Below are 14,037 nucleotides of genomic sequence, written 5' to 3'. Positions count from 1 at the left end.
CGCCCAGCCACAGCTCTGGATCCAGGCATCTCTGTGCTCTTGGGGGCCAGGAGCAGGCAGGAGCCCCACCCTCCCAGGCACAGCTGCAGCCATCCAGCGGTGGCTCCAGACCCAGCCATCTCTGTTCTTGGGGACCAGGAGCAGGCAGGAGCCCCACCCTCCCAGGCGCAGCTGCAGCCACCTGGCATGGCTCCTCCGTGCTATCAGGGGCCCAGGAAGCACCCTCTACGCCCGCAGGCTCAGAAGTGTCTACTCCCGCTGCCTGGCCTCTCCCTGCTCCTGGCACCCGCTTCAGTCTTGGAGCAAAGTTGAGGCTGAACCCAGGTGCTGTTGCAACCCCACCAGCTGTGCACACGCTCGAGGCAGGGCTAACATGCCAACCTCCTGCTGCCTCAGCCCCCTCTGGACTTTGGGCACCAACGAGCATGGGAGGGAGGCTGAGGGCAGGAACTGAGGGCAGTTTGGCACTAGCCTGCAGGTGCCCCTCGGCACAATCAGCCTGGGTGTTGTGGATGATGGCAGGAGGCAAACAGGGTCCTGGGCGGAAAGGGGCGGGTCGCCGGTGAAGTGCCACCTTCAAGCCAGGGACGGCCTGAAGCCTGGGAGCTGGGCTGATGAACCAGAATGGGAACTTATGGTGCTTTTTCTGAGCCTGTCCATAGCTGCTCATGAATCAGTCAGCATACACTTCCTCCCCCTTTGAAGCCCATAAAAACCCCGGACTCAGCCAGACTTGAGGAAACAATGGGATGACCTGCCTTGAGAGAAGAGCTACCCACTCCAGGGTCTCCTCTCTGCTGAGAGCTGAGCAGACGTCAGGAAAACCAGCTGCGAAAAGGAGCTACCCACTCCAGGGTCTCCTTTCTGCTGAGAGCAGAACACTCGTCAGGACAACCTGCCTCTGTAGAGGAGCTACCAACTGTGGGTCTCCTCTGAACCGTTCTGTTGTTCAATAAAGCTCCTCTTCAGCTTGCTCACCCTCCACTTGTCCATGTACCTCATTCTTCCTGGACGCAGGACAAGAACTCAGGACCCACCAAATGGCAGGGCTACAAGAGCTATAACACAAACAGGGCTGAAACATGCCCCTTGCTTGCCATGTTGCAGACAAGAAGAAGGAGAGAAGAGAAGAGGAGAGAAGAGCTGCGGCCCTTCAGGGAACCCAGACCTAGGAGCTCCCCGAGATAGGGCTATGATGCCATTTCTGGGGCTCTGCAGTTCCTGGTGTCTCCAAGCTTCCAGGTGCCACCGTGGTCCCCAGTGCCAGCTGTTGAAGCTGCTTGTAGTACACCTGGCCCAGCCACAGCCTTGCAGGGAGCTGGCACCCATGCCAGTGCCTAGAGCTGCCCTGCATGTGTGGCTTGCACAGTGGCTGGACCCCACATTCACTCTCACCACTCTGCGCCTGGCTTGCCTCTGGCAGGTGTGAGATTCAGGCCAGCAGTGTGAGCCAAGCGCAGCCTGCCAGGCTGAATGGGCATAACAAGTCCAGTGGGCCCAAGTGAAAACTTGGGCAAAGGCATCACCAGTCCCAGAGGTTTCTGGCTGGCAAAGCAACACCCCAAGGATCCCGTGACATTTTGATCTACTTATAAGATGAAGACCTAAGTGACTGATAAAGAAAATAGGCCGGGCGCGGTGGCTCAAGCCTGTAATCCCAGCACTTTGGGAGGCCGAGACGGGCGGATCACGAGGTCAGGAGATCGAGACCATCCTGGCTAACATGGTGAAACCCCGTCTCTACTAAAAATACAAGAAAATTAGCCAGGCGAGGTGGCGGGCACCTGTAGTCCCAGCTACTTGGGAGGCTGAGGCAGGAGAATGGCATGAACCCGGCAGGGCGGAGCTTGCACTGAGCCGAGATCGCGCCACTGCACTCCAGCCTGGGGCACAGAGCAAGACTCCGTCTCAAAAAAAAAAAAGAAAATAAACATTGGCTAGGTGCAGTGCCTTATACCTGTAATCCTAGCACTTTGGGAGGCCAAGGCGGGCAGATTACTTGAGGCCAGGAGTTCAAAACCAGCCTGGTTAACAGTCTCTACTAAAAATACAAAAATTAGCTGGGTGTGGTGACACACTCCTGTAGTCCCAGCTACTCAGAAAGCTGAGGCACAAGAATTGCTCAAACCCAGGAGGCAGAGGTTGCAGTAAGCTGAGATGACACCACTGCACTCCAGCCTGGGTGACAGAACGAGACCCCATCTCAAAACAAAGTAAAAAAGAGAGTGAAAATAAACATTGAGATACCCAGGAAAGCATATGCCAAAGCACTAAACATCCTAAGCCTGACACCTGGCTTCATGCTTTCGTACCGTGAGTTACTTATGGATAGGTTTTGTTTTTGTTTTTGTTTTTTTGAGACTGTGTTTCACTCTGTCACCCAGGCTGAAGTGCAGTGGTGCGATCTCAGCTCACTGCGACCTCCATCTCCCAGGTTCAAGCAATTTCTTCTGCCTCAGCCTCCTGAGTAGCTGGGATTACAGGTGCGCACTACCACACCCAGCTAATTTTTGTGTTTTTAGTAGAGACGGGGTTTCGCCATGTTGGCCATGCTGGTCTTGACCTCGTGGCCTCAAGTGATCCACCTGCCTTGGCCTCCCAAAGTGCTGGGATCACAGGCCTGAGCCACTGTACCCGGCCATGGATACATTGCTTTTAAAATCACACTGTCATGCCAGAATTTTCTCTCCTCCTACTTGACAGCATCTCTTAGAACCCAGAGAGCCCGGTCTGTTTGTCCCTACCCTCTGTTCTCTCAAGCTGCCTGAATCGTAAGGGTTTCTTAATTCAGCATGTTTGCAATTAGCTTCTCGACCAAAGTAGTTCTGCACTTGCTAAAATTGTCTTTACCTCTGAAATTCTCTGAAATTTCTCTTCCAGTGATCTCAGCCGATCTGCATATAGATATTCTGATTTCTTTTAAATCTCGTCAAACAGCATTTCCTTAACTGAGACGGACAGTTCTCTGTTGTCGCCGTCATCCCTCCCTCTAGAACCACACCTCTCTGAAGCCATCGGGCTCTCTCCCAGCTCAGGGCCCCTCCGGGAATCGTGAGCTCTACCTCCAGCCCCTGAAGGCCGTGCTGCCCGGGCCACCCCTGCCTGGTTTCAGTGGTGACCTGCTGCGTGGAAGTGTCCGACTGCCTCTCCCACCAAGCCACGGGCGTGACCACCCTCTGCATCCTCAGCGAGCATTCGCCTCACCTGTCTTAGTTCCTGCACCTCCACCCAAAGGAGGGATGCTCAGAACAGTGGGAAGAGCCACCCCAGGAATATGGCACACCAGCAGCACTAATGAACAGCCTGGACACGTGTCACGTCTATGGCTTGAAAGCTTTTCACGTGCGTGTTCATTCCCCTCCCTGCAGACCTGGGGAACGAGGGCAGCATCGGCCTGGATTAGCTACAGAATCAGACGTGGCCCTGCCTTAGAGCCACACTGCCCGATGCCGGCCCGTGGGCCCCTGCCCAGCTACAGCAGAAGCGCCCCTGGAGAGCCCATCCAGACGGAGATGCCCTGTTTCCCTGCGGAGATGCAGACTCCGGGCTCTGGGGTGGTGGCCAGGAATCTGTTCTCAATGAGACTGTTCTGTGGAGCTGCAGGCAGCGGCTGCCCCACAGGCACCCCCGCAGGGGTTCATAGTCACGAGGCACTAGGGTGGCTCTTAGGGCCTGAGGCTCCTTCAGGCAGGGACAGCACCAGCTTTGCCCTGAGCCCCATTCTAGCTCTCCTGGCTTTCAGCCAGTGACTTCATGCCTCTCAGCTTGCATTTCTCCATCTCTAAAAGTTAAAACTGGGATCGTGGTACGACCCCCACCCCACTAGGGCTGTGGTAAGAAGTACAGAGCCCTGTCCCTGTGCCGCCCGGGTGCAGAGAGGGATCCACACAGCAAGCTGCATTGTCGGCACCCGCGTCTGTCGCCGTCACCTCCTTGACCGTCTCACCATCCTCTGTGGAAAAGGGGCCACAGCAACTCCAGAACCTCCCGAGCCTTCCCTCACGCCTGGCTCTGAGGAGGGAGGGAGCTGGTGGGCTGAGATACCTCGGCCTCCACTGACGTGGAGTTCTCTTCCCGCAGCACCTAGGACTGAGGGCGCCGTGACACCAAGTGAAACTCCTTCAGGCTTCCTTTGTAACTACTGGGCAACTAGTTAAGAGTCACCATGTTGCTTTAATGGAATAATACCCAGGACATACTTTTCCAAAGGAAGGGTTCGTAGGATGTATCTAGGAAACGCGGTCTGCAGAAAAATGACTTGAAGAAATAGCAGCACACGCTTTTGCAGGGGCTTCTTCTCCCCCACCAAGCAGCCTGCAGCCTCTGCGCTATTCTTAGCCCCAAAGTGCCTCTGGATAATCCTCTGGGAATCCCTTTTTAAGAGTTTCTCACACATGAGTCCAGATCCTCGATATAAAATTAACAGGAACATTTCTGAAATACTCCACTTCCTCCCAAGATAGAGCTGCCAGAAGCTGACACTGGCATCCGCAGCCCTGACTGTGTCAAGACCCAGCGGGAAAATTCAGTGTCCACGTCTCTGAAATGCACGGGATTTTTATCTGCATTGGCTCAGACCCCCCGTGTCCTTGTGAGGTGGCGCTCCCAGAACAGGAGACAGGGTGGGTCTCGTTCCAGTCCCCGCTCCACCAGCGGCACACAGGCAGGGGGGGATGAAAGATGCCCGGGACTCCATCTTCCAAGAGTGTTTATGTGTACACTGGCCCAAGAGAGCGTCTGTGCTGAGAATTCGACTGTTAACAAAGTCCTATTTGCCACTGCTTAAGGTTGGCTTGGGGAGTGGAAGAATGGCCCTGTCTTGTAGCCGTCACCCTGACCGTCTTACAGCTGCCGTCCTCTCTGGACTCAGACCTCCCTAGAGGGCGTGTCTGCACACCCTAGAACACTGCAGGCTGTGAGCGAGCTGGGGTTCTGGGGGTGTACACGCTGAGAAGGGCGCTGTGTCCTCGAGGCAGGCCTTGGCCCACTGAGGCTATATGGGCTGCTCTCAGGCCTCCAGTTTGCACCTCCAAACCCAGCCTCAGCGCTGTGCCTTCTCTATTCACCCTTCCTGGTGCTGCGCTAAGATGGTGGCAGGGACCGGCAGAAAGGACTCTCCCTGCTCCTCCTCTGCCTCTGCCCCTGCCCCAGCCGCGCCCCTGCTCGCTGAGTGCCCTGTCCTCACACCGACGCCACAGGCAGGCAGGTCTGCCAGGTCACCCCCGAGGGACGTGCTGCTCATGTTCACAGTCTTGGCCCCACATCCAGCACAATCAACGCTGAGTAAATCTTTGTCGAACAAATAGGAAGTGCACGGCTAAAAGAAGGCTTCCTCCAGGCTGACACCCTGTGGTCACTACACTAATCGGTCGCAGGGGGGACATGGGGGGGGGTGTTCCTGAACCAGGGGTGTGTCCATCTCTCACAAGATTTCCAAAAGTGGTAGAAAATTAGTTTTGTGACAGTAGCCACAGGTACAAGCCATGTGAAAGCAGGATGATCTCATCTCATAACCCCAGAGGCTGTGAGAATTCCTGCTGAGGCCAGGATCAGTTCCCTTCCCCGAAGAGTGGACACAGCAGAGGGTTCGTCACCACGGCTCCCACACGGTGCTCCCGCGGGCGCTTCCGTGCAGGGTGGTGGGGCGGGAGCTGCACAGACCCCGGGCAGCTGAGCGGGACACCCCAGGGCTCCTGAGTCACTCGCCTCAGCCCAGCAGTGCCTGAGCCTTTGTGCTCCGTGAGCGTCTGAGCGTGTGTGGGTTTTGCTGAAGGCTTCATTTCAACTCCAGAAGTTCTCTGTCTTCCCCGTCACCTCCCACTGTTTTTCCAGACATTTTGAGAAGGCACATATAAAGTTCAGAGTCGAAAACTTGCTTTTCTCTTTTTAGACTTTTGAAGGGATCATATGTCTGGCAGGTTTTGTGGGGTGGTTGTGTGTGTCTAGGGCTGGCCCAATAGTTTAATACCAAAACAAAACAAGTTCAGAAAGAACAACTCTTGTCGTTTATAAAATAGGAACGTTGCTTCAAGACGAGTTATGGTTCCATTTTCTTGCTATTTGCGTTTTGAAGGAAAGGCGATCTGGGAAGCATCGATGTTACATGAGTGAAGACTGCAGGATTCTTTTGTTTTCCTTGGTGTTCTGTTGGCTGAATTGCAGGTTCAAAGTTCCTAACTTCTAAGTGACTAATTAAAAGCCGTGAGACATCCAGCACTTTGGGAAGCCAAGGCGGGCGGATCACGAGGTCAGGAGATCGAGACCACCCTGGCTAACACGGTGAAACCCCGTCTCTACTAAAAATACAAAAAAGTAGCCGGGCGTGGTGGCGGGCGCCTGTAGTCCCAGCTATTCCGGAGGCTGAAGCAGGAGAATGGCGGGAACCCGGGAGGCAGAGCTTGCAGTGAGCTGAGATCCGGCCACTGCACTCCAGCCTGGGAGACAGAGCCAGACTCCATCTCAAAAAAAAAAAAAAAAAAAAAAAAAAAAGCCGTGAGACAGTGCAGGCTCCGTGCGGATGCAGACCTGCAGGACGGGGTTCTGTCTGACTGCAGCGCAGCCTGGGATGGGCCGGCGCTCAGGGAATGGCTCATGCCTGCGGGATCGGTGGGCACCTTCACAGAGCAGCTGGCCCCGTCCTCCTGATCACAAAGGAGGTTGCCCCGGCACCATCAGGCCCTTCCGAACGCACACAGCCTCTGGAGTCCAGAACCCAGTGGGACCCGCAGCCCCCAGGTTGTGCATTCAGAACAAAACCTCCCCGAAGCAGCTGGGCCCTCGCGAGGTCCTGTCGGCGGCCGGGCAGCACACGCCCTGGCTTGCATGGTTTCTCACAGATGCTCACTAACACCGAGAGTTGGTCTCCAGATCCACAGCAAACCCGCTTAAAAAATCAAAGCAAAACCACTTACCCCCTGAATGCCAGGGCTCAAGCTGGTACAAATCTTTTTCTGTGGTAGAATTTCAAGCCCTGCAGGTGTCTGTGGCAGGAGGCTCACAGAGCCCAGGGTCTCGGCTTCATCTGCAGATGGCTGCATTGAGGGGGTGGTTTGGAGCCTCATGCTGCCCACTAGGCTGTGCCAGCTGTGCACCACCCTGCTCCCCACCCCCCTGGGAGCAGCCGTCCCCTCCCCCTGCCAGTGCGTCCCTCCCCAGGGCAGGTTTCAGCCACGTCTGCCCTGGAGATGAAGGTACCCCGTCCATGCAGTGCACCTGGCACCACCCATGTGCGCCCATGGGGAAGGATGACCACAGCCCCTTGGCCAGGGGGGTGTTAAGGGCGGTCTTGAGTTCCAGGCCCCATCACAGCCGAGGCAGCAGAGCCCATTTTGCCGCTGGAGAGAGCCCAGGCCCCCTGCAGGCATTCCCTGATGCTGCTGCACCCTGGACAGTTTCCACGGCCTCCTGAGGAACACGGGGGTGTAAACAGTGGCCTGCGTGGAGGCCTCGGGCTGTGGTGACTTTCCACCCCGTGCCCACCAGCCAGGTCCTGGGTAGATGAAGCCCTCCCTGACCCTCCACGAATGCCACCGTCACCCGGCTCCGGAAAGAGCACGGCTGGTGGATTCTTCCCGGGCCTCAACTCACAGCCTCTGACCGGAGAACTGAGGTGTTGGGGAGCACCGGACTCAAGGCCAGGACGGTGCAGAGGCCCAGCCTCAGGCAAGGGGGAGGACACTGAGGCCGCCCAGGAGCCGCCCCTCTGGCAGGGAAGGTGAGGAGGGCGGGCCTTCGTCCATCTCAGAGGCTTCAGGCCCTGACCCCTTGGGAGCCTCAGGCAGAGCTTCCTCCCCAGACGTCCCAGCTCCCAGGGCCACGCCAGGGCTGGCCCAGCGGGTGCGTGTCCTCTAAGAGTAAAGAATATGCCCTTTGAGCTTGGGGTTGCATTTAGGGGGAATCCAGCTGGGGCCTTCCATTGGTGTTGGCGCTTCCTCGGTCAAAGGCCTTTTCTGGGACTGAAGCGGCTCCACGGCAGCCACCAGCCTCTGCTTCTTGTGGCGGCCTCCACAGAGCGTGTCCCGTCTGACCTTCACACCCCCATGCCTTTGCCCCTAGGCCACCGTGAATGCCCGGCCGCAGCGCGTCCTGGACACCTCCTCCCTCACACAGTCGGCCCCTGCCAGCCCCACCAACAAGGGTGTGCACATCCACCAGGCGGGGTAAGTGCCGCCCGCTCAGCCTGCAGGTCCATAGTGGTGACCAGGGCCCCACGGGCTGAGCTCTCCCTGAGTCAGCCTCCCCATCCTCCTCCTTCCCCGCCCTGTCTTGGCTTCATCTCCTCCCCCCTCTCTAATGGGCATTCTCTTTCCCTCTCCCTCCTGGACACCCCGGTACCCACCTCGTCTCCTCCCCGCTCTCTAACGGTAGCTCTCTTTCCCTCTCCCTCCTGGACACCCCGGTACCCTGCCTTGAACTCTCCCCTATCTTGAGAAACCCTTCATTTGCACATCGTCTCAGCAAAAATTGAACTAAGCCTGGTCTCTGTGGCCTTTCAGAGTTCTCAAGAGGGGATCTAGATCTCCGAGTGGGTAACCAACAGGTGTTTGCACCTCAGGACGTGGCACTGCTGTGCGCTGAGCTTGCGCATCCTGGCCCACTCGGCTCTGAGCTGGTTTCGTGCTGTCCACACTGCCTTCCAGGGCGCTGGAGTTCAATGAGGGACACCCCTGCCCCCTGCCAGTCGGGCAACTGAGCAGCATGGACTCGGCACCAGCAGCTGGTGTGCCGGGAGACTGAGGACACCCTGGGCCCTGGTGGTATCTGGGAGGGTGCAGGTGGCCCAGGAAGTTGTTCCATGTTTCCCCTCGAAGCTCCAGACTCCGCAGAGAACGCAGTGTTTGTTTTTCTCCCAATGGCAGGGGCTCCCCTCCAGCGTCCAGCACCAGCAGCTCCAGCCTGACCAATGACGTGGCCAAGCAGCCGGTCAGCCGAGACCTGCCTTCTGGCCGGCCGGGCACCACAGGCCCCGCGGGGGCGCAATACACCCCTCACTCCCACCAGTTCCCCCGGACACGGAAGATGTTCGACAAGGGCCCAGAGCAGGTACGGAGCCCCGGCTGCCTCGTGATCTGGACACTGATAGTGTTGCTTCTCAGATGGGGGCTCATGGCCTCGGCCTCAGGCTGTTTACGTCGGGCGCTGCCCCTTGCTCATGCACCCCCTGCCTGCACTCTTTAGGAGTACTGCCAGGTTTGTCCTGGTTCTCCACCCCTGGTTTTGGGTTCACCATTCTTGGCAGCTTCCATGTAACGAAACAGGAGCGTGGAGTTACCCGGCTCTCCCCTTCCTGGGCGTACAGCACTCTGCGTCCCCTCAGGGGCAGCTGCACTACAGAGCGTTTGTTCTGAATGGGTTGTCTTTTCTGTGAATGTCCAAGTACACTGCATAAATAGGTGCGCTCTCTTTGCCTTTAACTAAGTTGAAAAAGAAATTTCTGGAGAGAGGAATGTGTACTTTGTTTTGCTGGGGTTGTGCGAGCGTTGTGAGGCGGTGGCTGGTCTGGAGACCTCGGCTGTCTCGTCCAGGCGTTGCCACTTTGTCACTTGAGGGCACCGGGGCTCAGGAAGGTGGTTCAGGGCACACCCAGCACACCCAGCTGCTCTGGGTTCTGACAGCATGATCAGCTCAGCAACGGAGTGGGGTCCGGGGCTCGCTTGGTCATTCAGTGATTTTAAAAGAAGTTAGTGGCCGCCTTGCAGGGTGCCTTGGAGCAGGAACGGCCATGTTGGGGTAGAAGAGCTGTCACAGCAGGAACAGGCAGGTCCCCACAGGTGCTGCTCAGCCCCAGCCCACCTGGAATTTCCGTGTCTTGGCAGAGGAGGAGCAAGAACCACCACCGAGCCCCAAGTGCAGGGTCAGCCTCCTGGCCAGCCCCTGATGGGGACAGGAGGCCACGGTCCTGGGGAGCAGTGCCGCTGGCACGTGCAGCGCCCCCACCTGACCCCGCCCTGGGCCACGGCTCTCACTGCGGAGCCAGAGCAGCTGCCTAGGGTGGGGGGGATGCATCTCTCACTGCGCCTGCCCTGGGATCATGGGGAGCTCCCTGTGCCAAGACACAGCAGGAGAGATGCCAGCAGGCCCACCCCCACGCATATGGCGTGGCACAGGAGACCCCTGGTGCCCAGCCTCACTGCACAAACACACACAGACTCTGACAGCCCTGGCCGCCGCAGGTTCCACAACAGGAAACACGCAAAGCTCAGTCCTCCTCAGCTCCACATCCTCTTTCTCCAGGGGCTGGGAGCCCAGCCGGCCTGCACAGCCGCACGCTCCGTCCAGGCCACTTCACACGGAGTCCCCGCTCTCAGCCTGCTGTCACGGGGCCATCAGGGGAGCCGTCCTGGGACCACGCAGCGGAGGCTTTTTGGGGGTTGATAGACCAGCACACAGGGACGCGCGTGGCACTGTCTGGACAGTCGGCTAGAATTGACTTGGGAGCTGTGGTGGGTCGGCCCTGGGGATGATGGGACAGACGTGGCTCACGCTTCACAGCCCGGGCCCCTCAATCCCTGGCCAGACATTTAGGGGTTCTCAGCCCGGGCCCCTCAATCCCAGGCCAGATGTTCAGGGGTTCTTGGTCACCAGAATATGGAAGTGAGCAGAGCACAGAAGTGCTGTCCTTAGGGGCAGCCCGGAGCGCCCGGCAATGCCTTTGTCCCCTGCTGGAGCTCTTTTGAGCTTAAGAGTGGCATGACTGACTGGTGTTTCTTTTTCCTTCCACCCCTCCTGCTTAAACCCTGAAGACTGCGGACGATGCAGACGATGCTGCTGGACACAAAAGCTTCATCTCCGCCACGGTGCAGACGGGGTTCTGCGACTGGAGTGCCCGCTATTTCGCCCAGCCCGTCATGAAGGTACGCCTGGAGCACGGGGTTGAGAGTAGAGTCCTAGCGAACGTGTGTCTGTCCCACGTCTTTGAGCATAAACACTCAGGGCTCGTGGCTGTGGGAGTGTCGCTGTTGTGGTAGTGGTAGTGGTAGTGGTTGTGGTAGTGGTAGTGGTAGTGGTTGTGGTAGTGGTAGTGGTTGTGGTAGTGGTAGTGGTTGTGGTAGTGGTTGTGGTTGTAGTGGTTGTGGTAGTGGTAGTGGTAGTGGTTGTGGTAGTGGTAGTGGTTGTGGTTGTGGTAGTGGTAGTGGTAGTGGTTGTGGTAGTGGTAGTGGTTGTGGTAGTAGTGTTCACGGTTAAGGTAGAACCGCAAAAGAAACAGACTTCATTTACCTTCCTGTTGCCAAACAAAAAGAGAAAACCTACCTTGCCAGAGCTTGCCAGTGTGACAGGTGTCACTTTGCCTTAACTGACAGGGTCACTACAGGCCTTCCCACTCCCTAATGGTGAGGATCACGTGAGACCCATCCCGAGGCCACGCTTGGGTGGCACAGAGGTCTGGAGACTGTTAGACCAAGCCTGCTGCAGCCAATCCCAGCGCATTTGTGGTTACACCACAAGACAGTCTCTGAGGCTCAACCCTGACACAGCCCTGACAAGCGCCGCGTGCTGTGGATGCGGTGGCTCTGGCCCTGCAGGCTGGGGCAGGGCGGTGGCTCTGGGCCTCTTCGAGGAACAGGGCAGGAGCTGCTCTGTCAGCACAGTCCTGGTGCTCATCTCTCTGCCAGAGTCCGGCAGAAACTCGTGGAGATTTTCTGTAAATCTAAAGCACATTCTGAGAAAACCTTCCTCTTCCCTCATACATAATTGAAAGCTGAAACTCTCAGCTTATGCTCGATTGTATATCAAGCTTGCATCTTAGTCATCTCCGTGAATGATATTTAGACCCCATGACAGCTCAGCCCCTGTGTTCCTGTTCTCATAGTGAATGCTGATTTCTGTTCATAAAAACACAGAACCATCAGGCAGCCCCTGAGGCAGGCAAGCCATAAAGCTTGAACTACTGAGCCCTTTACTGCAAAGAGAGAGGAGTTTGCCTCCCACTTCTCAAATGAACCTGGGTGGACAGTGGCCCGGCTCTCCTAGAAAGCGTCTTGCCAGGAAGCATCAAACACCTTAAATAGCCATTCCCTTTGACCCGGTCATGACTCTCCTAAAATACTGTCTTGAGAAAATAATCAGAGATACAGATGACTTCTGTGTTATTTATAAGAATGAAAATTGAGATTCGCTTAAATGTCCACAGAGCGTGAATAGTTAAAAAGTTATGAAATATTTGATGAGATATTATTGGAGGTACTGAAAAGTCAAACATTAAAAATAGTGTCCTAAGGAAGTGCTCATGACAACATTCCTTAAAAAGATACAATGCCAAGCAAGAACCCGGATCACAGAGCAGTTAGAGCCGTGCTTCCCATGCGCAGACACAGATGCGCACACGATGGAGACCAGGAGAGCCTGCTCCTGACTGGAGATTGGCCAACGGTGCCACCCTCGACGGCACTGAATTGGGCTTCTTTTGTGTGTCTTCTACAGTTTCTACCCTAAGCCTGAAGCACCTTTAGAGTCGGGGGAAAAGTATTAAAGAAACAAACCCCGGGAGATCATTCAGGCTGCTGGATTCAGTCCTCGTCAGCAAGCCGCTCACCAGGCCCACCTGCCGGGCTCACCGCTGCTTATCTGTGGTGGCATGAGGGTGGCGTCCCCTCCAGGCTCACCGCTGCTTACCTGCGGGAGGCATGAGGGTGGCGTCCCCTCCGGGCTCATCACTGCTTACCTGCGGTGGCATGAGGGTAGCGTCCCCTCCGAGCTCACCGCTGCTTACCTGCGGGAGGCATGAGGGTGGTGTCCCCTCCGGGTTCACCGCTGCTTACCTGCGGTGGCATGAGGGTGGCATCCCCTCCGGGCTCACCGCTGCTTACCTGTGGTGGCATGAGGGTGGCATCCCCTCCGGGCTCACCGCTGCTTACCTGTGGTGGCATGAGGGTGGCATCCCCTGCAGATAGAGGGAAGGGCCCTTTCCCATCACTAGGAGGCTTCTGATTAGGAAAGGAAAGCATAAACAAATCCTGGAATTGGATGCAGGAAGCAGGAGCCACCCAAACTCTTAAGTGAGCCGGAGCTGGGAGGTGGCTGGACACTGTGTCGGGGGTGCCAGGCTGTCCTTTAGAACTGCAGCCCAGTCTGTTGAAAAGTTAATGGAGTTTAGTCTAATATTAACAAGCTTGGTGTCCTTGATGCATTCTCGTGCTTAAGGCAGATAAGGTCAGGCGACTAAGAAACCCAGATGGTCTGGTCTCCCCTCTTGCTGGAATGGCAGTGGTTGTACATGACCATAGTTTCTTGATATGATAATGAGGGGCTTTTCTTGAAGCCCTTGAAAAATGCCCCTTCTCAGTCATCTATCCTATGATGAAAGAGAAATGGCATAGATAATCCAAAACTCATTGCTCTTAAACTTAAAAATGAATTTGACTTTTCCCCCAAAGGATTTGCTTTCCTTTCCTAAGCATTTTTAAGTACACCGCAGCTGATTACAGGAGGAGGGTCCCCAGAGGCACGTGGAAGGCCGTGTGTGTGTGTCTGTCTGTCTCTAAGTATGTGTGTCTCTGTGTCCCTGTGTGTCTGTGTGATGTGTGTGTGTCTGTGTGGTGTGTGTGTGTGTCTGTGTGGTGTGTGTGTGTGTCTGTGTGGTGTGTGTGTGTCTGTGTGGTGTGTGTGTGTCTGTGTGGTGTATGTGTGTGTCTGTGTGATGTGTGTGTGTCTGTGTGGTGTGTGTCTGTGTGGTGTGTGTGTGTCTGTGTGATGTGTGTGTGTGGTGTGTGTGTGTGTGTGTCTGTGTGTGTGTGTGTCTGTGTGTGTGTGTGTGTCTGTGTGGTGTGTGTGTGTGTGTGTGTGTGTGTGTGTGTGTGTGTGTGTGTGTGTGTCTGTGTGTGTGTGTGTGTGTCTGTGTGGTGTGTGTGTGTCTGTGTGATGTGTGTGTGTGTCTGTGTGTGTGTGTCTGTGTGGTGTGTGTGTGTGCATCTCTGTCTCTGTGTGTGTCTGTGTGGTGTGTGTGTGTGTGGTGTGTGTGTGTGTCTGTGTGGTGTGTGTGTGTGTCTGTGTGGTGTGTGTGTCTGTGGTGTGTGTGTGTCTGTGTGGTGTGTGTGTGTG

General features: G+C 56.2%; 2 protein-coding genes across 2 annotated transcripts in view; both read left to right on the top strand.

Annotated features, from left to right (window-relative positions):
- BAIAP2 (BAR/IMD domain containing adaptor protein 2) overlaps positions 1–14,037 on the top strand; it is a 318,844-nt gene that overhangs the window by 111,672 nt on the left and 193,135 nt on the right. The gene's annotated exons all lie outside the window — the stretch shown is intronic.
- RPTOR (regulatory associated protein of MTOR complex 1) overlaps positions 1–14,037 on the top strand; it is a 425,447-nt gene that overhangs the window by 369,211 nt on the left and 42,199 nt on the right. The window contains exons 22-24 of the mRNA XM_050764125.1: positions 8,056–8,159; positions 8,859–9,042; positions 10,743–10,853. Of these exons, the coding sequence (XP_050620082.1) occupies positions 8,056–8,159; positions 8,859–9,042; positions 10,743–10,853 (399 nt within the window). The remainder of the gene's footprint in view (positions 1–8,055; positions 8,160–8,858; positions 9,043–10,742; positions 10,854–14,037) is intronic.

The sequence above is a fragment of the Macaca thibetana genome, chromosome 16, assembly GCF_024542745.1.
Source record: "Macaca thibetana thibetana isolate TM-01 chromosome 16, ASM2454274v1, whole genome shotgun sequence".
NCBI lineage: Eukaryota > Metazoa > Chordata > Mammalia > Primates > Cercopithecidae > Macaca > Macaca thibetana.
The sequence above is the reverse complement of the archived record's forward strand: the minus strand, read 5'-3'. Positions and strand labels throughout refer to the sequence as shown.